General features: G+C 36.5%; 1 protein-coding gene across 2 annotated transcripts in view; it reads left to right on the plus strand.

The window, feature by feature from the left end:
• Positions 1-24,913, plus strand: part of FCHSD2 (FCH and double SH3 domains 2) — a 359,006-nt gene that overhangs the window by 142,219 nt on the left and 191,874 nt on the right. For both annotated transcript variants that reach the window (XM_036888620.2, XM_036888618.2), the window contains exons 5-6: positions 16,600-16,744; positions 24,580-24,713. In XM_036888620.2, the coding sequence (XP_036744515.2) occupies positions 16,600-16,744; positions 24,580-24,713 (279 nt within the window). The remainder of the gene's footprint in view (positions 1-16,599; positions 16,745-24,579; positions 24,714-24,913) is intronic.

Genomic DNA, 24,913 nt, shown 5'->3' on the forward strand with positions numbered 1-24,913 from the left:
GCAAGATAAAGGTAGAAAACATAATTTAGTGCTGTAAGAGGGCAAATGTAGATGATCAGGTCTGTGCCTATAGACTAAGTATTAATCCAAGCTAGACAAGGGCAACAAAACATCCACGGATGCAGAAGATTTCTCTCAAAACAGGGGGAGTGAGGTTCTAAGCCTCACCTCTGTTGATCCCCAATTTCTCACCTGATGGCCCCCCTGCGACTGTGCCTGTCTTAGGTTGTTCCTCCCTTGAGGAATCTTACCCGTCTCTAGCTAACCAGTCATCTTTTGGGGCTATACGGGGAAATGTAAAGTTGGTAAGTGAGAGAAGCAATATTCTTTGAAAAGGTTAGCTTTTTACTTCTTTGCAGATTTATGCCCTGTGGCTTTTATGCCCAGCATTTGTCTTGAGGTATCTTTACCACTTGGAAGAATTATGATACTTGGTAAATTCGATATGAGGCACGAATTCTATTTAAGGGTTGTAATTAGAAAGGAAGAAGAAAAGCTATAGAAGTAGCAGACGGAAGAAAATATGGGAAGATTGGTTATTTCTTTGACATATCTTCTTGTAGAGTAACTTCAGCATGGATAGGTTTTAACAAACTACTAATTAAATTATGTACACTCATTAACATAATAGGAATACAGCTACATAACCAAAGCAGACCTACAATTACCAGCCATATCCAGTGAAACCAAGAAAACCAGTTAGGTACCCTAGGCATTTGCGAAAACTTATCAATGATATGATGGATATTGTCTAACTGAATTTGAAGAGTTTGAGAAAAATCAGACAAATTAAAACAATACATTCCTGGGAACTGTTCATATCCCATATGTTCTTTTAACAGTAGATAGTCTATAGTCGCACAATTTTGGAGCACTGCAACTTGCACTTCTCCTAATTCTTGGTTGAGTTCTGACAGTATAGATCCAGTCAAATGTGTTGTTTTACTGTATGCACAGGCCAGCTTAGATATCTCCTTCTTCATTCCAATGGCAAGTCCAGGAACCGGTGGGATGAATGCAGCTACAACTGCAACAGGGCCAGGATCTTTGTTGAAGTTTTTTGATGATCATCTTCTGGAATGACTCTTCCAGAGGATGTTGATGTTGGAAGTTCTTCTTCATATCGTATCTTAATTCGTTTTCTGGGTAGCCAAATTAGGCTTTGATCCTCTGTATAAACACAAACAAACCCTTTGCCCACACTTTGATATGACCTTTATACCATTGTGAAGAACCTATTGGAGATCACCACACAGGAACTGCTTTTTTTTTTTTTTAAGAGAAAGGAATATTATCAGAAAAATGTACTTCCATAGCTGATCATCTGACACCCTTTAAAAGATCAAAATTAAGGATATGTAAAGCATGCATTAATCACTGATTTGCAGTTAGTTTTATCCTATCAGGGAGTAATCCCCATTTTCTTTCTCTTTTTTTTTTTGTTATCATTAATCTACAATTACATGAAGAATATTATGTTTTCTAGGCTCTCCACTACACCAAGTCCCCCCCCACAAACCCCATTACAGTCACTGTCCATCAGCATAGCAAAATGTTGTAGAATCACTACTTATCTTCTCTGTGTTGCACAGTCCTCCCCTTTCTCCCACCCCCCACATTATGCATGCTAATCATAATACCCCATTTCTTCTCCCCCCCTTATCCCTCCCTACCCACCCATCCTCCCCAGTCCCTTTCCCTTTGGTACCTGTTAGTCCATTCTTGGGTTCTGTGATTCTACTGCTGTTCTGTTCCTTCAGTTTTTTCTTTGCTCTTATACTCCACAGATGAGTGAAATCATGTGATACTTGCCTTTCTCTGCCTGGCTTATTTCATGGAGCATAATACCCTCTAGCTCCATCCATATTGTTGCAAATGGTAGGATTTGTTTTCTTCTTATGGCTGAATAATATTCCATTGTGTATATGTACCACATCTTCTTTATCCACTCATCTACTGATGGACACTTAGGTTGCTTTCAATTCTTGGCTATTGTAAATAGTGCTGCGATAAACATAGGGGTGCATCTGTCTTTTTCAAACTAGAGTACTGCATTCTTAGGGTAAATTTCTAGAAGTGGAATTCCTGGGTCAAATGGTATTTCTATTTTGAGCATTTTGAGGAACCTCCATACTGCTTTCCACAATGGTTGAACTGATTTACATTCCCACCAGCAGTGTAGGAGGGTTCCTCTTTCTCCACAACCTCGCCAACATTTGTTGTTGTTTGTCTTTTGGATGGTAGGCATCCTTACTGGAGTGAGGTGACATCTCATTGTGGTTTTAATTTGCATTTCTCTGATAACTAGGAATTTGGAGCATCTTTTCATGTGTCTGTTGGCCATCTGAATTTCTTTTTTGGAGAACTGTCTGTTTAGTTCCTCTGCCCATTTTTTAATTGGATTATTTGTTTTTTGTTTGTTGAGGTGTGTGAGCTCTTTATATATTTTGGATGTCAAGCCTTTATCGGATCTGTCATTTACAAATATATTCTCCCATCCTGTAGGGTACTTTTTGTTCTATTGATGGTGTCTTTTGCTGTACAGAAGCTTTTCAGCTTAATATAGTCTCACTTGTTCATTTTTGCTTTTGTTTTCCTTGCCCGGGGAGATATGTTCAAGAAGAGGTCACTCATGTTTATGTCTAAGAGATTTTTGCCTATGTTTTTTTCTAAGAGTTGTATGGTTTTTCATGACTTATATTCAGGTTTTTGATCCATTTCGAATTTGCTTTTGTGTATGGGGTTAGAAAATGGTCCAGATTCATTCTCTTACGTGTAGCTATCCAGTTTTGCCAACACCATCTGTTGAACAGACTGTCATTTCCCCATTGTATTTCCATGGCTCCTTTATCAAATATTAATTGACCATATATATTTGGGTTAATGTCTGGAGTCTCTAGTCTGTTCCACTGGTCTGTGGCTCTGTTCTTGTGCCAGTACCAAGTTGTCTTGATTACTATGGCTTTGTAGTAGAGCTTCAAGTTGGGGAGTGAGATCCCCCCCACTTTATTCTTCTTTCTCAGGATTGCTTTGGCTATTCGGGGTCTTTGGTGTTTCCATATGAATTTTTGAACTATTTGTTCCAGTTCATTGAAGAATGTTGCTGGTAATTTGATAGGGATTGCATCAAATCTGTATATTGCTTTGGGCAGGATGGCCATTTTGATTATATTAATTCTTCCTAGCCAAGAGCATGAGATGAGTTTCCATTTGTTAGTGTCCCCTTTAATTTCACTTAAGAGTGTCCTGTAGTTTTCATTGTATAGGTCTTTCACTTCTTTGGTTAGGTTTATTCCTAGGTATTTTATTCTTTTTAATGCAATTGTGAATGGAGTTGTTTTCCTGATTCCTCTTTCTATTGGTTCATTGTTAGTGTATAGGAAAGCCACAGATTTCTGTGTGTTAATTTTGTGTCCTGCAACTTTGTTGTATTCCAATATCAGTTCTAGTAGTTTCGGAGTGGAGTCTTTAGGGTTTTTTATGTACAATATCATGTCATCTGCAAATAGTGACAGTTTAACTTCTTCTTTGCCAATCTGGATTCCTTGTATTTCTTAGTTTTGTCTAATTGCCGTGGCTGGGACCTCCAGTACTATGTTAAATAACAGTGGGGAGAGTGGGCATCCCTGTCTTGTTCCCGATCTCAGAGGAAAAGCTTTCAGCTTCTCGCTGTTCAGAGATTGTTGGCTGTGGTTTTATCATATATGGCCTTTATTATGTTGAGGTACTTGCCCTCTATATGCATTTTGCTGAGAGTTTTTATCATGAATGGATGTTGAATTTTGTCAAATGCTTTCCAGCATCTATGGAGATGGTCATGTGGTTTTTTTCCTTCTTTTTGTTGATGTGGTGGATGATTTTGATGGATTTTTGAATGTTGTACCATCTTTGCATCCCTGGGATGAATCCCACTTGGTCATGGTGTATGATCCTTTTGATGTATTTTTGAATTCGGTTTGCTAATATTTTGTTGAGTATTTTTGCATTTACGTTCATCAGGGATTTTGGTCTGTAGTTTTCTTTTTTGGTGGGGTCTTTGCCTGGTTTTGGTATTAGGGTGATGTTGGCTTCATAGAATGAGTTTGGGAGTATTCCCTCATCTTCTATTTTTTGGAAAACTTTAAGGAGAATGGGTCTTATGTCTTCTCTGTATGTCTGATAAAATTCTGAAGTAAATTCATCTGGCACGGGGATTTTGTTCTTGGGTAGTCTTTTGATTACCATTTCAATTTCTTTGCTCGTAATTGGTTTGTTTAACTTTTGTGTTTCTTCCTTGGTCAGTCTTGGGAGGTTGTATTTTTCTAGGAAGTTGTCCATTTCTTCTAGGTTTTCCAGCTTGTTAGCATATAGGTTTTCATAGTAGTCTTTAATAATTCTTTGTATTTCTGTGGAGTCTGTCGTGATTTTTCCATTCTCATTTCTGATTCTGTTGATTTGTGTTGATTCTCTTTTTCTCTTAATAAGTTTCGCTAGAGGCTTATCTATTTTGTTTATTTTCTCAAAGAAACAGCTCTTGGTTTCATTGATTTTTTTCAATTGTTTTATTCTTCTCAATTTTATTTATTTCTTCTCTGATCTTTATTATGTCCCTCCGTCTGCTGACTTTAGGCCTCATTTGTTCATCTTTTTCCAATTTCGACAGTTGTGACATTAGACTATTCATTTGGGATTGTTCTTCCTTCTTTAAACATGCCTGAATTGCTATATACTTTCCTCTTAAGACTGCTTTTGCTGCGTCCCACGGAAGTTGGGGCTCTGTGTTGTTGTTGTCATTTGTTTCCATATATTACTGGATCTCCATTTTAATTTGGTCATTGATCCATTGATTATTTAGGAGCGTGTTGTTAAGCCTCCGTGTGTTTGTGAGCCTTTTTGCTTTCTTGGTACAATTTATTTCTAGTTTTATACCTTTGTGGTCTGAAAAGTTGGTTGGTAGGATTTCGATCTTTTGGAATTTACTGAGGCTCTTTTTGTGGCCTAGTATGTGGTCTATTCTGGAGAATGTTCCATGTGCACTTGAGAAGAATGTGTATCCTGTTGCTTTTGGATGTAGAGTTTTATAGATGTCTATTAGGTCCATCTGTTCTAGTGTGTTGTTCAGTGCCTCTGTGTCCTTACTTATTTTCTGTCCGGTGGATCTATCCTTTGGCGTGAGTTGTGTGTTGAAGTCTCCTAAAATTAATGCATTGCGTTCTATTTCCCCCTTTAGTTCTGTTAGTATTTTTTTTGCATATGTTGGTGCTCCTGTGTTGGGTGCATATATATTTAGAATGGTTATATCCTCTTGTTGTACTGAGCTCTTTATCATTATGTAACGTCCTTCTTTGTCTCTTGTTACTTTCTTTGTTTTGAAGTCTATTTTGTTTGATACTAGTACTGCAACCCATGCTTTCTTCTCTCTGTTGTTTGCCTGAAATATGTTTTTCCATCCCTTGACTTTTAGTCTGTGCATGTCTTTGGGTTTAAGGTGAGTCTCTTGTAAGCAGCACATAGATGGGTCTTGCTTCTTTATCCATTCCATTACTCTGTGTCTTTTGATTGGTGCATTCAGTCCATTTACATTTAGGGTGATTAATGAAAGATAATGTACTTATTGCTATCGCAGGCTTAAGATTCGTGGTTACCAAATGTTCAAGGTTAGCTTCTTTAGTATCTTACTGCCTAACTTAGCTCGCTTATTGAGCTGTTATATACACTGGAGATTCTTTTCTTCTCTCCCTTCTTATTCCTCCTCCTCCATTCTTTATATGTTGGTTGTTTTATTCTGTGCTCTTTCGTGTTTCCTTTAACTGCTTTTAGTGCGTAGTTGATTTTATTTTTCCCTTTAGTTAGTATTTGGTTGGTCTGCTTTCTTTGCTGTGGTTTTATTTTCTCTGGTGACATCTATTTAGTCTTAGGAGTGCTCCCGTTTAGAATAGTCCCTCTAGAATACCCTGTAGAGGTGGTTTGTGGGAGGCAAATTCCCTCAACTTTTGCTTGTCTGGGAATTATTTAATCCCTCCTTCATATTTAAATGATAATCGTGCTGGTTACAGTATCCTTGGTTCAAGGCCCTTCTGTTTCAATGCATTAAATATATCATGCCATTCTCTTCTGGCCTGTAAGGTTTCTGTTGAGAAGTCTGATGATAGCCTGATGGGTTTTCCTTTATAGGTGACCTTTTTCTCTCTAGCTGCCTTTAAAACTCTGTCCTTGTCCTTGATCTTTGCCATTTTAATTATTATGTGTCTTGGTGTTGTCCTCCTTGGGTCCTTTCTGTTGGGAGTTCTGTGTATTTCCGTGGTCTGTTCAATTATTTCCTCCCTCAGCTTGGGGAAGTTTTCAGCAATTATTTCTTCAAAGACACTTTCTATCCCTTTTTCTCTCTCTTCTTCTTCTGGTACCCCTATAATACGGATATTGTTCCTTTTGGATTGGTCACACAGTTCTCTTAATATTGTTTCATTCCTGGAGATCGTTTTATCTCTCTCTATGTCAGCTTCTATGCATTCTTGTTCTCTGGTTTCTATCCATCAGTGGCCTCTTCCATCTTATCCATTCTTCTTATAAATCCTTCCAGCGTTTGTTTCACTTTTGTAATCTCCTTCCGGACATCTGTAATCTCCCTCTGGACATCTTTTATCTCCATCCGGACTTGATCCCTTAGCTCTTGTATATTTCTCTGCATCTCCGTCCTCATGTTTATGATTTTTATTTTGTATTCTTATTCAGGAAGACTGGTTAGGTCTGTCTCCTTCTCAGGTGTTGTCTCTGTAATCTTTGTCTGCCTCAAATTTTGCCTTTTCATGGCAATATAGTTTGCAGAGCTGGCACCAGTGATGTCTGGAAGAACTTCCCTTCTTGTTGGTTTGTGGCCTTCCTCTCCTGTGAGAACAGCAACCTCTAGTGACTTGTCCTGGGCAGCTGCGCACAGACGGGGCTTCTGATTCTTGCCCGGCTGCTGTGAATTTTATCTCCGTTGTTGCTGTGGGCGTGGCCTGCCTCCGGCCGGTGCTCCAATATGGTGGAGCCACGTTGGAGGGGGAACAGCCGGGAGGCTGTTTATCTCCGTGAGGGGCCTCTCAGCTGCCCTGCTATCCAGGGATTTAGGGTTCCCCGAGTTCCCTGCTGCTGGTCTAAGTTTCCCAGGATGCTTCCGTCTGGCCGTGTCCCTGTCCCTTCAGGACTTTCAAAAAGCACTCGCTGTTCTTTGTCCCCGGGGCGCCAGCTGCAGGGACCCGCTCACAGGTTTTACTGTCCTGTTTCCCTAGTATCCAGGACCCCGTGCATGCACTGTGTCTGTGCTCTGGTGCGGATGGCTAGGGCTGGCTATTTGGTAGTCCTGGGCTCCGTCTCCCTCCCTGCTGTGACTCCTCTCCTCCTGCCCGGAGCTCAGGTGTGGGTTACTCGGGTACCGCCGGGCCGGGGCTTGTATCTTACCCCCTTCACGAGGCGCTGGGTTCTCACAGGTGTGGATGTGGTCTGGAAGTTGTGTGTCTTGTCTCTCTTTTAGGAAGAGTTGTCTTTGTTGTATTTTCAAAAATATATGTGGTTTTGGGAGGAGATTTCCACTGCTCTACTCATACCGCCATCTTGGCTCCGCCCCCCTATATATCCTCTTTCTATATACTAAGTCAGGTTATGTGTCTTATTTTTCTTATTCATTCTATATACTTAGTCTATAGAGAAACTAAGTCTCAGGTTATGTGTCTTATTCAAGGTCAACAGGTATTTAAACACTCATTTATCCATTAATTTTTTAAATTCATGATATAGCTGTGAAGTATCTACTACATGCTAGTTGTTAAAGTAGACTTTAGAGAAACTAAGTAATGGTGCCAGTTCTTAAGGTGCTTACAGGAGAGAACCACTCTAAAAGCTGCAGTATTGGGTAGTATTAGAGGTGCATTGGGACTGTAGACAAAAACCTTGGCTTCTACACCTGAGTCTTAAAGAATGTGCAGGAGTTTGCTAGTGTTGGGCAAAAGGAATTCTAAGCAGAAGTAACACCTTAAAGGCAGGAGGCATGAGAAAAAATGAATGTTATGTATCAATGAGCAGTTCAGTACAGTAGGTGTGATGTACATGGGTTGGAGGATGAGAGGAGAGGTGCGCATGAAGGATATAGGCATCATGAAGGACTTTGCATATCACAGGGTTTCTTTTTTTATTCAGAAGATAACCAAAGCACCGAAGAATTTCCACAAGAGGAATGACATGTTCCATTTCACTTTAGTAGTAGTATGAAGATGGTTTAGAGAGATGTGAAGACGAATTCAGAAAGGACAGAATTGCAGGGATTTAATCATTTGTCATTTCTTAGAATTATATATTAGGTTGTGGGGAGATTTTAGACATATCAAGGAAACTGAAGCTAGAGGACTTGGAATTGATTCATTAGGGTTTTTATGTGTTTGTCAAAATTGTTTGAAGACATACAGTAAATTTTGAGAGGGGATAATTGTTTGAAGACTATACTATAGATTCTATAACTATCAAGTTATAAAGTACAGTTGACCCTTGAACAACGTGGGGGTTAAGGTGGCCAACCCCCTACATAGTTGAAAATCTGCATATAACTTTTGACTCTCCAAAAACTTAAATATTAATAGCTTACTATTGACCTGATGCCTTACTAATAACATAGACAGTTAACACATATTTTGTATTTTATACATATTACATATTGTATTCTTACAGCAAAGTAAACTAGAGAAAAAGAAATGTGTTTTCAAATTGTCACAAATGTCCAAAAATTTTTCTAACGTATTTTCCAATATACTTGGAAAAAAATCCATGTGTATGTGAACCTGTGCAGTTCAAACTTGCGTTGTTCAAGGGTCAATTGTAATTTTCTCAGTATCTAAAATAGCTCTTAGAACATAGAAAGCACTTGATAAATATTTGCTAACTAAAGAATGAAGTAGAGGGAGGGAGAGGAAGGACTGTAGAATGACTCCCAGATTTTTTAATTAGGCAATTGAGAGGATGGTGGTGCCATTGTGAAAAAAGACAATAGAAAGGATAGGGATTGAGGATGAGAAAGGCAAATGCCAATTTTTCTTTTTTGTTGGGAGTTTATTTTAGGTTCTAGTCATTTAAAATTTCCCTTTTAACTTTTTTTGTAATTGTATTGGTAATTTAAAAATGCTTATCAAAAGTGCTCTTATGTTACATTTGAAACAGTATAGAGAATATAAAGTATAGCCTCATCCTCTTCCCTAAGCCTCTTCCATTCACATTTCTACTTCCCTAGAGTAATTGCTGTTAAAAGCATGTGGTCATTTCTTCCATATTTTTCCTGTGTGGTGCATACATGAACACAGACAGTTTTGCTGTTTTTAACAAAATAGGAATTATACACATATGCTTCTGTAACTACCCTCCACCAACACACTAACACTTAGGAATGTCTGTTTTAGATATCCTTTCATGCCACTATGTTCAGGTCCCACATTCTTTTTAATGGCTGTGTTAGTGCCATAGTTTGGGTAACTATAGTCATTCATTTTCTCTGTGGGTAGTTATTTAGTTTATTACTATTGCAAATAATGCTGCAATGGATAATTTGTCTATGCACATAGCTGTATCTTTGTGTACTGTGAAAGTATATAGAGTAAATTTTGAGAGAGGATAATACTGGGTCAAATGGTTTATATATTTAAAATGTTCATATTGTAAATTGTCATCATCAGCTCTATCAATGTATTTTACATTTCTTCTAATTTGATATGAAATTGCCCATATCTTTTTATTTTTTACCAAAAGGGCATGTGATCCACCTTTAAACATTTTTGCCAGTTTAGTGATACATGCATTATTTAATGCCATTAAACCACCCCCATTTGCTTGGAAACTAGACTTCTGTAACACTACTTTTTTTTTTAATATCTGAGGACAGGTTTTTAGCCCTGTCTTAGTCTCTTCAGGTTGCTGTAACAAATTACCACAGACTGGGTTATATATAGCAGAATTTATTTCCCAGGATTCTGGAGGCTGGAAGCCCAAGAACAGGATGCCAGCATGGTTGAATTCTAGCGAAGTACTTATTCTGAGTTGCAGGCTCCTTGACTTCTGGTTTCCTTCACATGATGGGAGGGGTTTGGGAGCTCTGTGGGGCTCTTTTGGAAGGACATTAATCTGCCTTATGACCTGATCACCTCCCAAAAGCCTCACCTCCTAGTAGCATCACCTTTGTGCATTAGGATTTCCACATAGGAATTTGTGGGGGGAAACATTCAGATCATAGTAATTCCTTTCTAAGAGTTTCTCTGAGTTCCCTCAGCTCTCTAGTGACTGTTTTTAGTAATCATATCTATATTCCTGTCTTCAAATCTTGCCTATAAACTAGTAATGATCATATGTTTTTATTAACTGTTCAGCTTGGGACCCAAAAAGTCAGTTGCCTCTAACTTTGAGTTCTTTGTACATCTCATCTTCTCTTAGGAATGTTAAGTAGCCACATTCTGCCTTTTTGAGCTCCCTTTCACAATTTCATTAAGTGCGATACCACCAATTATCAGTACCAGTGGTTTTGTAAAACAGTCCTGCTGTCACTTTTCTGCTTGAAAAAATCTATTGTTTCTCCTTGGCAATAGGAGGAAATTAAGATTTTTTTACAGTGTTGAAAGCCATGAAGAAACCTGGCCCCAGATTACCTTTGTTACCTCATCTGTAGCCATTTCTCCTTTCATCCTTGGTTCTCCACCCCTTGGGCACCTCAAGCTATAGTTGTATTGAAGTTGTTACTGCATCTCAACTGGATTGAAATCAGTTTCCTCCCACCTTTACCTCTGTTACCTAGGCTTAGGATATTCTCCCTACTACCAAGAACTACAATATATGAACACTTACTTATTAAACACCATACTTTCTCCTTGTTATCAGTTATATATAAATTAATCTTAAGGTTATGAAATTACCTACTACATTTTCTAGAGTCATCTTGATGCAAGGGCTATATTTTTAGGCCTAGGGGAAGAGCTATGGTTTATTTGTTAAGCTGCTGCTTTTTACTTTTTATTTTGAAATAATTGTAGATTCACATGCAGCTAGTTATCAAAATAACACGCAGAATGCTCTTGGTACTCTTCCCCCAGTTCCCCCAGTGGTAATATCTTGCGTAAGTAAAGTGTAATATCACAACCAGAAAACTGGTACAGTCCACTGACCTAATTCAGAATTCAGCAGTTTTACATGTACTCACTTGTATGTATGTATGTGTATGTGTGTACATATTAAATTCAATCGAGTTCTGTCATATATGTAGATTTGTGTGACCACCACCATGGTCACAATAAATTGGTTGGTTTGTTTCTTCATAAAAACACTTCTTGGTAAAGTTTTCTGTTTTCTAGTTTAATAGCTATACAAGAAATACTTTACAGCATGATTTTAGATAGTATATGGATGAACATTTTTGAATTTTACTAATTATAACTAAATTACTATGACAAGTATTACTTGCTTTTCAGTTAAAGTATGAAGTAGTAAAGTACATATATTTTTTAAAGTGAGTCATTTAACAAAAAAAAGATAAAATAATGGTAGAGGAGATATGAGGTAAAAATCATGTAAGACATACACAAAGAACTTTAGATATACAAAGCTTAGTATGTCTTTATTAGAGTAAAGAGACCCTTTTTTTCAATCTTTAGCATTATTACTGGGACCAAGAGCAGTCATATGTCAGCAGAAGAGCAGAGGTTTGGGAGCCATACAAGTCTGGGTTTGAATCTAGGCTCCATCATTCCCTCCTCCTTCCTCCAGTGAAAATGTACTGAGTGCCTGCTGTCCCAGACCCTGTTCTTGGTGCTGAGGATACAACAGTGAATAAAACCAAGCTTCTGCTTCATGGAGCCTCCATTCTAGTGAGAAAAGAGAAGACAGTAAGCATATGAATGATTAAACCTGTTAATTGGTGATAAGGACATGGTAAGGAACTGCAGAGTACCAGGAAGTGGTGGCACTACAATGGCTGTACTGTATAGAGCATGGACTTTAGGGGGACAAGAACAAAAGCAGAGAGGTCATTTAGAAGGCTTTTTTTAAACTTATTATTACAGTAATCCAAGGATGAGATAATGGTGGCTCAAACCAGGGTAGTACCAGTGGAGGAGACAGACAGTATTTATTATATTTCATTATATATTTCATTTTATTTTTAAAGTCTAGTGAACAGGATTTCTTGGTGGGACAGATGTGAGATATGAGAGAAAAAGGAGGAATCAATGACTCTAGGGTTTTTGGTTTGAGCAACTGGAAGGGTTTGAGTAGCTGTCAGTGACATAGAATAATAGATTGCTAGAATAGATTTTGGGGAGATCAAGAATTTGGGTTTGGACATGTGAGTTTTAAGATGCCTACTAAATATGCAAGTTGGATATGTTACATTTTGGGGGTTAGGAAAGTTGTCTGGACTGGAATTAAAATTTCTGGAATAGTTAACATATTGACAGTATTTAAAGCCATGAGACTGGATGAACTTTTATCCAAAGAATGAATATAGTTAGAGAAGAGAAGAAGCCTGGGGACTGACTCTGGGGACACTGAGCATTTACAGGGCAATGAGATGAAGAGGAACCAGCAAAGGGGACTAAACAATACCTGGTGAGGTAGAAGTAGACCAAGAGAGAGGAATGACCTGGGAGCCAAGTGAAGAAGGTATTTCAGGAAAGATAAACTAGGTCAGTCCTGCTGATAGATTGAATTAATAAGACCGAAGCTTGAATTGGCTATTGGGATTAGCAACAGGGAAATCTCTGATGACCTTGACAAGCAATTTTGGAAGAGTGGTAGATGCTAAAGCCTTATTTTAGCTGAATTGAGAGACCAGGAGGAGAGGAAGTAGAAACAGTAATTTTAGACAATTACTTCAAGGAACTATTGTTTCAAAGAGTTTTGCTATTAAAGGAACATACACTGAAGCTGTAGCTGGAGAGAAATGGAGGTTTGTTTTTTTTAAAGATGGAATCTAGCTTACTTGTAAGATCATTAGACTAATCTAATGGAGAGGGAAAGGTTGATATTTTTGGAGAAAGCACAATTACTGGATTGCTGTTATAATTACTGAGGTTATAGAGTGCAGTGCTAATGTGAAAAGCTGGCTTTCAGAGCACAGGTAGTTAAGGTAAAACAAGCCATGACAAGAGTGTATGGGTACAGAGGCAGGGAGATTGGTAGATGTGGGGTCATGCAGACCTTGTCTTCTGGTAGCTTTGTTGTCAGCTGAACATGTGGTCACATTACAGGTTTGAAACAAGAAGAGGTAGGAGACAATTGTTAGAAGATAGAATAATGGATTGGGGACAATTGTTAGAAGAAAGGAGACAATTGTTAGAAGATAGAAGAAGAATAAGGATTGGGGGGATATAATGGGATTACTGGGTAACACTAAGGAGTTATTAGAATTTGACATCAATTTAAAGTGAGATCAGGCAGCCTGATGATGGTTTTCTCCAGTAATGTTCTGCTGCATAGACATAGGTATGGCATAAACAGAATTTTGAATTTAATCAAGGTCGGAATTTGTAGATTATGGTGATGGAAAGAGAGGGGGATAAGGGTGTACATAAGGGAGTGGTTATAATGGTGGACCATAAAACCTAGTCCAGATAAGAAACTGGAAAGGGAGATAATGAGAGGTGAGAGATAGTGGGAAGGGGGTAGGATCAGAATTATGGGTTCTGATAGGATTGAGTAATTGTTGGAATCAGAATCCTAAATGGCATGAGTAGAAACAGGAGATGTACGGAGATTGATGATTAAATTGGGATTGGAGCAGAGGGGTAGTTATTGGTAATGGAAGAGCGAGGCTATAACCATGGTAGTGCCATTTTCTGGTGAATAGCCTTAGAAAAATTACACAACCTCTTCAAGCCTTACTTTCCTCTCTGCACTATGGTGATAACGCCTATCTTACAAAGTTGTCATGAAGATTAAATGACAAATAACCATAAAGTATAAGCATAATGTGTAGCATGTGATAGGTTCTTAAAATAATTTCCTTCCTTTCTTTTGTAATATTGACTTTCATTTCCTGGCCTGAGCAGAAGAGCAAAATACCATGCATGCTTGGTACCTTTCCTTATGCTTTGAAGTTACATATACGAAGCCTAGTGAAATTAATTTTTAAAAAATCACTCTTTAACTCATTAATATTTTCCTCAGTTGGAGTGAGGAACACCACAACCATTGGAACTACCACTATTATGTTAACAAGAAATACTTAAATTTCTACTACAATTCTGCTACTATTTCTATTTATTCATTTAGAAGAAATCTGTACCAAGAGTTTTCACATCATTTGCATTTATTTGTTAAAATAGCCCTGTGAGTTACACGGTACCTATATTTTTGTTACTTCTCCATATGCCAGTTGAGGAAATGGAAATACAGTGAAATGTGCTATATATGATTCTGTTGATTAAACTGGAACACACACCCACATCTTCTGACTGACTGGCAACTGAATTCTGTGCTTTTCATGGTAGCTCATTGTTGAGGACACGTGTGCCTTCTCTGCATTTGGTATAAAGATCTTTTTCAAAACTCCATAGTGAAAGGATTTTTCTTTTTATTGTACAGTTCTCATAATTTATACATCTATCCATTTTTCATTCAACACATACTTATTTTAACCTTTTTAAATGTTAGGCCATGTGCTAGGCCCTAGGAATGCAGTAGTGAGAAAGACATATACATACCCCTGCTTTAATGAAATTTTCTCTATAGACAGACATTAACTAACAATTACATACAAATATTTACAATTGAAGGAAAAGTGCTGGAGCCATGTGAGTCTTGGCTGAGTCTGTGGGTTGACCTGGTGGTGCTAGTGAAAGACGTTCCAAAGGAAGTTACATTTAAACTAAGATTTGAAGGATGAATAGCAGTCAGCTAGTGAAGAGGTAAAGGGAAGAAGATGCTACCTAAGGGGACAGCATGGATAAAAGGATCCCTCCTCCCTCCCTTCCTTCCTACCTTCCCTCCCTTTGTTCCTTCCTATCCTAGGTTATAATGGTTCCTTCTCATTTTCATTATGATTTAATAATGTATTTTAGGTATGAATTAATAGTTACAAAGCATAGTACCAAATTTTTCTCTCTGCGTTTTCTGAGATCAGTGATTTGGACTACTCAGGAGGGAGGGTCTGTGGTTGGATACATCCTAGGTTCCATTTGTTGTCGTACAGTAAGGCCATGAGGGCATTACTTTTACTGTTCTTTTTTTCCCCCCCGTTTTATCAACAAATAATTGGCATACATCACTGTGTCAGTTTAAAGTATACAGCATGATGGTTTGATTTACATATATTGTGAAATGATTACCACAATAGGTTAACATCAGTCATCTCATTAATTTTGCTCTTCTTACGTCCGTCAGTGCTTTTATACTGACAGTTTTTGCTGGCACAACACTGAATCTTTTTTTCAAAGGGAAGGTCATATACCTCTGCTTAAATAAATGAATATTTATCTCTAAATTGATTCATTTGGTATATTATAGAAACTAATCCATTACACAAACTAATACTTTCCTTGGTTGAAAAATAGTTTCAAAGTTTTTTTAGTTCTAAGTAGGATAGGGACCCACACACCTTTTCTTTTTCTTGTTTTTACACTCTTATCCCACAGCTAGCACGTCATGTAGCACATGGTCCCATACATTGATATAGTAGAAAATCCACATGACACAGTAAAGAAAATCTCAGCAAATGAATATTATAATCTATCAGCTCAAGTATCTCATTTTTAAAAACAAAGTACTATTCATTGTTATAAGTTATAAACTATGTTTATAACAAGTGTTGGAGCATACTAGAACTAACACATTTAACAAAATAGAAGAGAAGGCTTGAAAAAGAACTTGACTACAAAAAGCAAAGGATGAATAATTTTTTGACTTTACCAAGAGATTGCTTACTGCATTTATCAAGTAAAGGGTGATGGGACTTGGAATGATTCCAAGCCACAATGTGATCCTGGCTGAGCATTATTACAGCAAGAGAAACAGATGTACAGCAGTAATACCACAGGCTTCCTTTGTCAGACAAATGGACTTCTCAAACCCATAAGCAATGGTTAATATTTTTTTCCAACCACATCAGTTTATGTAAGAGATTAATATGATGTAGTTGACAGAGAATATACTTTAGAGGTACCCAACCTTCTGTATCTCAATACTGTCACATTCTTGTAGGATCTAAAGTAATTTTCTAAATCTCTCTGAGCCTCGGTTACCTGATCTGTAAAATTAGGAAAACATCTTAATGAAATAGTGAAACTGTATATTCACAATGATGACCTTGAGACAGTGAATTATTCACTAATTTTTATAGTGCTAGCCTAGCCTAGGATTGTAATCTTTGTATCAGTTTACTCCAGTATCAAGAATAGCTAATGAATCAAAACAACCCATTGGCCAGCTATAAAGGAATAGAATATATGCTGTATTTCCATCTATGTATACTAAAAATATCACTACCTATAAACTAGTATATATACACTTTGAACTATAAACCAAATATCCGTTCTAGGTAGGCTAACCATTGAGCAAAAGGTTAACAGCTTTTTTCTCCCTTTTCCCTGCCTAATACTTTTCTGTCCTCTTTGACTATAGGAGCATGTATCCCGTTTGGAAATCTTTTCTCGAGGGGACAATGCAGGTAGCCCAGTCTCGGATCAATATATGTGAAAACTATAAAAACCTCATTTCTGAGCCTGCAAGGACAGTGAGAAGCTTAAAAGAACAGCAACTGAAAAGGGTATTGTTTCTATTTGTTCTTTTCTTAAATATATTTTACTATCTTAGTGCTTCATTGTAATCTGCAAAATTATTAACACTTTGAGCTTTTTTATAAGATCACAAATGTTTCTGATTTCAACATGTTCCCTCTAACTACTGTATTTTACTAATTGACAAAGGTGAGTGTAATTTGAATCTGTGGACATTCTGAAAGTACAGTAAACACTCCTTAAAATATCACTTTTCATCTTAACTCAAGTAAATAGAGCTACTTACTTTCACAATATTGGCATAGTTTGGTGTACACTAAAATAGTAATTGATATTAATATATTACTAATATTATTAATCATACTAAGTCTTGAAAAATTTGTCTTAGTTTCAATTTGAGCCATCTTTCATAATAATTTAAAGGAAGTTGACACATTTTGACCAAATATAGCAAACTTATTACCCAAACCTCTAAAGTTTAATTATACAGGTTACATAAAAGTAAAAATTTTCAAATAGATCTATTTATTTGATTATACAGATATTAAAAATTCATAGAAAAATAATTATAAATGTGATTTTTATGAAAGCTTGCAATTGAAACTAGGTGATTGAATTGTGTCCTTTTCAGAAATAAAGTTACAAAAGTAGAGATTGTCATGATGCCTAGTAAATAATTAAATTTTTCTACTGGAACTATTAATACTTTAGAAAATACTAAAATAATTATTTAAGGAAATTCCATCAGGAGCCATCCAGTGTTTTGATTCTAATTGTCATTTGGATTTTCAGAACTTTTTTATGTACAAAAACTACAAAGACTAATCTTCCTTGTCTGCCAGAGTTCAGTAACATGAAACCAACATGTTAAGTGTACATTATTTGTATATGAAATTTTAATCTCTTACAAGCACTTAGGTAATATCGGTTGGTTTTAATATATTTGTATAAAAATGACTTTATCTTTGCTCAAAATTACAAAACATGGTGAATAGTCTTCCTGAGCACTGACCAAATAATGTTTTCAAAAGTTGGAAGAAAACGTGTGTGTTTGTGTATTGTACAGTATATATATATATATATATATATATATATATATATATATATATATATATAACCATGCATGCATGCATGCAGAGAAAGGGTAGGTGATAGAGACAGAGGTAGAGAATTAATACTAATGTTAACTTCCTAACCAGTAGGAAATACTGCGCTTCAAATAGCCAATACATTTGCCAAATCTAATTGAGAAAAGTCAGACTTTCTCAATATCAGAATATTTTGAGAGAGTTCACCATTTGTGCCTTTTCTCTTCCCTTGGTGGAATAGACTCTGACCTGAATTTAACCAACATCTCTGGGCAATGAATGTTTGGTGAGATTTGACAAGTCCTCATAACTGTGAATTAATTAGTTTTATATTGTAGCTGATAGTAATGGTGTCTATGTTCTATCTAAGCAATTGTTAAACATTAAGTACATATTGGGAATACCTGTCAGGACTCTGGGATTATAAATGACACAAATCTACTGCAAACTGGCTTAAACCAAGAAGAGAAAGTATTAGCTTATATAACTGAAAATTCCAACATGGATGGAATCCAGGCAGGCTGGATCTAATGATGGTATTTTATTTTAATTCAGTCTTTCTTCCCATCCAGTTAGCCCTGTTTACTCCAGTGGTTTCATTCTTCAGCAGCTCTCTCCACATGTTGGCCCCCAAAGTGCCAGATTTACAGATCTTAACAGCCATCCCACATTTTTCATTTTCTAAAAGTTCCAACAAAACTACCAGAATTGAGGCTCATTGGCATATTTTGGGTCACAGACCTCCCCCCAAATTAGGGACTACAGTCCTCATGCAAACTACATGAACTAAAAAAATAGGGGAAGGTGATTCTCCAAAGGAAAATTGAGATGGGTTCCTGAGAAAAAACAAGGGAAATAGACAGAGTATGCAAAAGAAACAGCCACCGCAATCGATTTCTCAGTTGTACTTTCCAAACTTTATAACCAGTTGACTCCGTATAGGATCAATAAATCATCTGTTCTTTATCCTTTGCTTCCATCTCCTTTTTTTGCCTTTTTTTGGATTAATCTTGTATTTTTCTCCTTTTTAAAAAAATTTTAGTATAAGAACAATTAACATGAGATCTCCCCTCTTAACAGGTTTTTAAGTGTACAATACAGTATTGCTACCTATAGATACAATGTTGTACAGCTGATCTCTAGACTCATTTTGCATAACTGAAATTTTATACTTGTTGATCAGGAACTCCCTCTTTCCTCTACCTCCAGCCCCTGCCAACTGCAATTCTGTTCTTTGCTTCCATAAGTTTGACTGTCTTAGGTATTTCATGTGAGTGTTATCATGGAGTATTTGCCTTTCTATGACTGATTTATTTCACTTAACATAATGTCCTTCAGGTTCATCTGTGTTGTTGCAGATTATAGGATTTCCTTTTAAGGCTGAATGATATTCCCACTGTGTGTATATGCCACATTTAAAAAATATATTTACACATTGATCAGCATTTTGGTTGCTTTCACATTTTGGCTTTTGTGAATAGTGCTACAGTGAACTTACCAAAGTGGGCTTACCAAAATCCTACTTTGACAACACTTGAACTCCAACCTTTGTCTTCTCAATTATCATGTAGCTGCTCTGATCCTCTAATAGCCTTTCAGCTTTGGTTTTTCCTGAATTTCTTGGAATCTCACCCTACACATGCCATTTAGAAGTCAACTGATACCTCAGGGAAATTGAGTACAGATTTTGGACTTGCTTCTCTGTAGCACCCATCTTTCCAGATCTTAGCTTCTCAAGTTCCTACTCTTTTGCCATCCTCAAACTCCATCCTATATTTCCAGTCTTTTTCTTTGTGCCATGATTCAACAAATGCCCTAAAAAAGAAGGTCAAGTTGGAGCTTACCTAGCTGTGCTTCCCTTCTCCCAGTCCCTGAAGTCCAGTGTGTATTGTTGTTCTTTAATGCTGGCAATTTTTGAAAAATCTATTTTGTCCCAACTTTTACAGTTTCCGTATTAGAGGGAGGTAGTCTGAAACAACTTGTTCTGTCATGATCACAACCAATTTTGACCTAAAGTCCTCCCTACATAACATTTTTATGTTCATGGTCTTTTTAAAATTTCCACTGTTTTGTTTTATAATACTTAGGGATAATTTTTTGTAATACTTGGGGATATAAAATTTTCTTTTGTAATACTCAAGGATAAATCCAGACACATTATAATAAGGAGTCTGGCCATTGTGCAGATTATAATGAGAATTATATAATAGCTTTTTCTACATCATTTTCTGTATGCTGACATATGCTTATAAAGCAAAACAAGAGCCACAATAATCTAAGGCTTTTTGCCACTCTTTTTAAAAAATTGAGGCATAATTAATATAACATTGTTTAAGTTTCAGGTGTACAGTGTAATGATTTAATATTTGTACATACTGCAAAATGATCACCACAAGTCCAGTTAGTATATATCATTCTTACAATTAGTCATATTTTTGTCTGTATTGTTCTAATTTATACTTGAGTTTACCTTCCTTGAAATAATTGCGATACGTACGTGTTTGTTTAACACTTAAGAGTTTGTAAGCTACAACGATATCCATTATAGTTTTATTTGATTTTCATAACAACCTGTTAGGTATGTATAAATATTATTTTACAAATTATGAAACTGAGGCTAAAAAACGTTAGAGTCTTAGGTAATGAATAACAGAGTGGGAAAGTGAATGTACTACTTCCTAATTCCAAATCCTCTGAAATCCTTTATGAAACACTTGAAATTTAATATTTAAGTAGGTTTACAGAAAATACATACAACTCCTTCACCTTAGTAGACTTCTTAATTCCCTTATTTCTTTTATCTTAGCTTTAATAATAGTTGTAATAATACAAAATATTTGTTTTAGAATATCCCATTTTTCCCATTCTCTCCATTTCCTAATCAATTGTTCATGTTTATTATATTTTATTTCTGAGTGGATTTTTCATTTATTCTGCTTTATTTGATCAGACCTCTGTTTTTGGACATTATCACTAAGTGCAATAAAATTAACTTTTAAAAAAAATCAGTTTCTTAGGATGAATTTCTAGGACATGACTGCTGGGTCAAAGAATCTACTGGTTTGTAGGTCTTTGGGCCCAAGTTATTTTTATTTTTATTCTTGTCATCAGTTAATTTGTAAGTTTATCTGTCCTGCGATCTGTGTCATATTCAGGGATCATACTTTTAATTTCTTCCCTAGAATCCTGAATTAACATCCAAGTTTGTCATCATTTTGTTTCCTTAGCCTTAATGTAAACTTATACACTCATTTCTGTGTCTGCTCAGTGCTGATAACTCTTGGGAAAGAGCCGGACTTATATCACACCAAGGCTTTTCTTAACATACGTACTATTAAGCTTTTTTAAAAGTATGTAATTTAGTCCTCCCCTGGACTTTCCTGCAGAAAACTGGATTCCTGCAGAAGAAATTTATTTTAAAAGTTGGATAGGAAATTCTAAGTAAACTTCTCCTTTGCAAATTAAGTTTGATGACTTATTTAATAAATAGTTTTGGTAGTTTGCTATGTGTAGAGCACTTTCCTTTGAATAAGGACTCAAATTACTTTGACTTGAAATAGTTCATTTGGGTGATAAAAAACATCTGTTTGTGAATTTATGAATGCTAGGGAAGAAAGGATCACAAGAGATTCCTTCAATGTACACACAGGCTTATCTCTAATATTGTTAGATAAAGTATCTTAGAAAGTTATATAAAGGTGAAAAAGCAAGTATGCTTAGAATCAACCAGAATTTTCTGTTGAAATTTTTGAGAAATCTTTTTAACATATGAACTATCACAAAATCCATCTGCCATTGTGACACATATAGAAAGTAATTTAATTAACAGCCTTTTATATAGAGATGAAAATGATGTAAGTAATCTCTGTAAGATGTTTGATTACCCAGGACTAAGGATAGATGTGTTGTTCTTCAAAGGGTAGGGATGTAAGGAGTGAGTGGCCGTGAGTGTGCACATGTCGGCATGCGTACTTGCTCACCTACAGGTAGGTAGCCATGGTGCTTACTTTATGTAGAAATACTGAGATCCTGTCCACATGGTTTGCAATCCCCAGGAAAACCTTTGACCTACTGTGTTTAGTTTCCTCTCAAAGTACTCAAATTAGCAAACCCTTTCAGTGCATGTAATCACCACAGGACTCTTGGGCTTCCCCTCTTTGGTTGGTTTTTCTCTGGCTAAGCTCCATTGTTGTGAATGAACATTTTGGGTATAGATACCTTATATCTCACTTCCTCTTTTAAATAATCCATTCCATTGTCCCATTAAACACAGTTGTATGTTTCAGAACATGCCCCAGATTTTGTTTCTTAATATCTAGTTGTAGCCATGGAGTACTCTCTAAGCTCTTCACACCCACAAATATGGCATTATTGGAGTGTTTAGTTTTTTTATGTGGGAATGTTGTGTTGTCATGGTTTGTTTATGATTAGGACTATTAAAAATTAAGGAAAAAGATTTTTCTGCAAGATAAAACTTACTATTTTAGTATGTCTATGCAATGAAATATTATGTGACCATAAAAAGGAATTAAGAATTAATACATAATACAACATAGATGAACTGTGAAAACATTACACTAAGAAAAAGAAGTGAGACACGTAAAACCATATATTATGTGATTCCATTTATATAAATGTCTAGAATAGGAAATTCATAGAGACAGAGTAGATTAGTGAGTGGTTGTCAGGGACTAAGTGTCGAGGGAAATGGGGAGTGGCTGCTTATAGGTATGAGGTTTCTTTTTGGGGTGATGAAGAAATGTTCTGGAATTAGTGGTAATGGCTGTACAACCTTGTTAAAATACTAGAAACCATTGAATTGTACACTTTAAAAAGATGAATTTTGTGATATGTGAATTATATGTCAATTTAAAAAACTTGATATTTTAAGGTAAAATTTCTCTATATGAGACCTCCAAAACATGGTTATCACAAAACCAGGGTTACACTGTAACTGATAAAATCACTTCCTCATTATATGAGTTTGGGTAAGTTATTAGCCTCTTTAAGTCTGTCTCCTCTTAAAATGGAGGACACAAATACTTTTATCACAGAGTCATTTCAAGGACTAAAAATGCTAATACATGTAAAGTACTAAACATTGTGCCTTGTGCCTGTGCAGTGCCTGTAGTGAGTCTTGTTATGTGTGACTAAACATTAAAACTCTCATGATTATAATAGAGGCCACATCTGGCATGAGGTTTACTTAGAACATAAGAACAGGGAGCACTTAACAGCTACTAACAGTTTACTTAGAACATGAGAACAACTAACCAGCAGACAGCATCTAGCATTAGTAGAATTAGTTCTCCCACCAGTACATGCCTCAGTCTACATAGCCAACTAGTGTTACTCTGTTTGGTTCCCCCAGTGACAGGTCTGGGGTGAGAGAATGAGATTCACATGTGCAGGGATAGCCACTGGCCCAAAAGAGACTAAACTCTTTGATTATGACTCTGTGGACAGAGCCTCCAAGATGCTTGCAAGGAGCATGCCCAGATACAGGAATCACTATATTCAGAGAAGCCCAAGGCCAAGACTTCTCTGTTAGATTTTTATACTTTGTTAATCCCAAATTGATGCGATTTACCTATTAGGCTTCATAAGTGATGTTACCTAATAACACAGTCATTGTCTTTATTAGGTTTCTTTTAAAACATAGACCTAGAGAATTAAGCAAAGGTCTAGGTTTCAGGCAGAGGGGAGAGAGGTTTTTGGGTTTTTTTGAACTCTTTATTCACAGCCTGATACTTAGTAAGTGCTCAATAAATGTGCCTGTAGGGAATTTACCAGATCTCTCACTCCTTTCTTAACTTGTAATAATTTCTGGGAAACTCTAACCTAACCTGTATATCACATGTCTAAATTTAAGTTTATTTGTGCTTTACCCTTGCTTTTCTAAAGTGCTTGTTCTATTCCACAGTGTTCAGCCTGGCACAGTCCTCACCAGTGTCCCCTCTTGCTTTGCTAAGCTTTTTGTCAGTTTCCATCATTCACTGGCGGTGCAATTCCAGGCTTGAAAGTTTTTGATGGGGCCTTCCCTGAACTGGCTTCAGGCTGGTGAAACTTATCAGTGGTTTGCTTCAAAGTGGGGGAAAGTGATTCATTCCCCTTTGGGTATCCAGAAAGGTCCCAAAGCAGTGTTACTTTGGCCCCCAGTGTATTACGAGTTCATTGATTAAACATTTCTTCAAGTTATTATGTCTGTACTTTCTCCTAGAATGTTCTATGTGTGTCCAAAGAGTTGAGTTGGGGATAGTTTTGATAACAATTGCTATATGGTACCCAGGTTTCCTGCTTCTCTTACTTTATCTTGGGCTTACATTTCAGACTTCTCAAATTTCCCTCCTCTCCCAGAGGTGAATTCTTCAGCACCTTTTGCACCATGAGTTCCCCAAAGGTATAGGAGACTTAGTTAAGATTATGAAGAAGTACAGAATTCCTTTATTCTTTTTCCCTTACTGTCATGATATCTCCATCAGTAAGAGCATTTTCATTGTTGCTCTTCTTATGCCTTAATGTCACTCATCAGCAGTACTCACAGGTTATTTCTCAAAGCAGAGTTGTTAAGCAAACTGTGACACTGTTCGACACATTACTTGAGATAAGAGTACCAGCTGTTTATTGGATTTTAAATTGCAGTTTGAAGGAGACTAAAAGTGCTGATTCTTCTCCTGGGTTTCCATCCTGAGGGCATGGTGTATAGTCCTTAGGACAAACTCATTTTCTGTAAGTCTGAAAAAAAATAAATAATGATTGCACTTTGTATTTTACAGTGTGTGGACCAGTTGACAAAGATCCAAACTGAATTGCAAGAGACAGTGAAAGATTTAGCTAAAGGCAAAAAGAAGTACTTTGAGACTGAACAGATGGCTCATGCAGTACGAGAGAAGGCTGACATCGAGGCAAAGTATGTGTTTTAGCATTTCTGATGAAAGTGATTATGCAAATAAATGTTATTTTTGTCAATACTTCCTTTTTTGTTAATACATGGCATAGACTCATTCTTAGATTACATTGGTTTCACCTGACCTATAAATGTCACATACTTTGAAATTTTTCCTCCTATATTGGCTGATTATGTTTATATCAGTAGAGCAAAATGGGAAT

Source organism: Manis pentadactyla, chromosome 9, assembly GCF_030020395.1.
Source record: "Manis pentadactyla isolate mManPen7 chromosome 9, mManPen7.hap1, whole genome shotgun sequence".
Lineage (NCBI taxonomy): Eukaryota > Metazoa > Chordata > Mammalia > Pholidota > Manidae > Manis > Manis pentadactyla.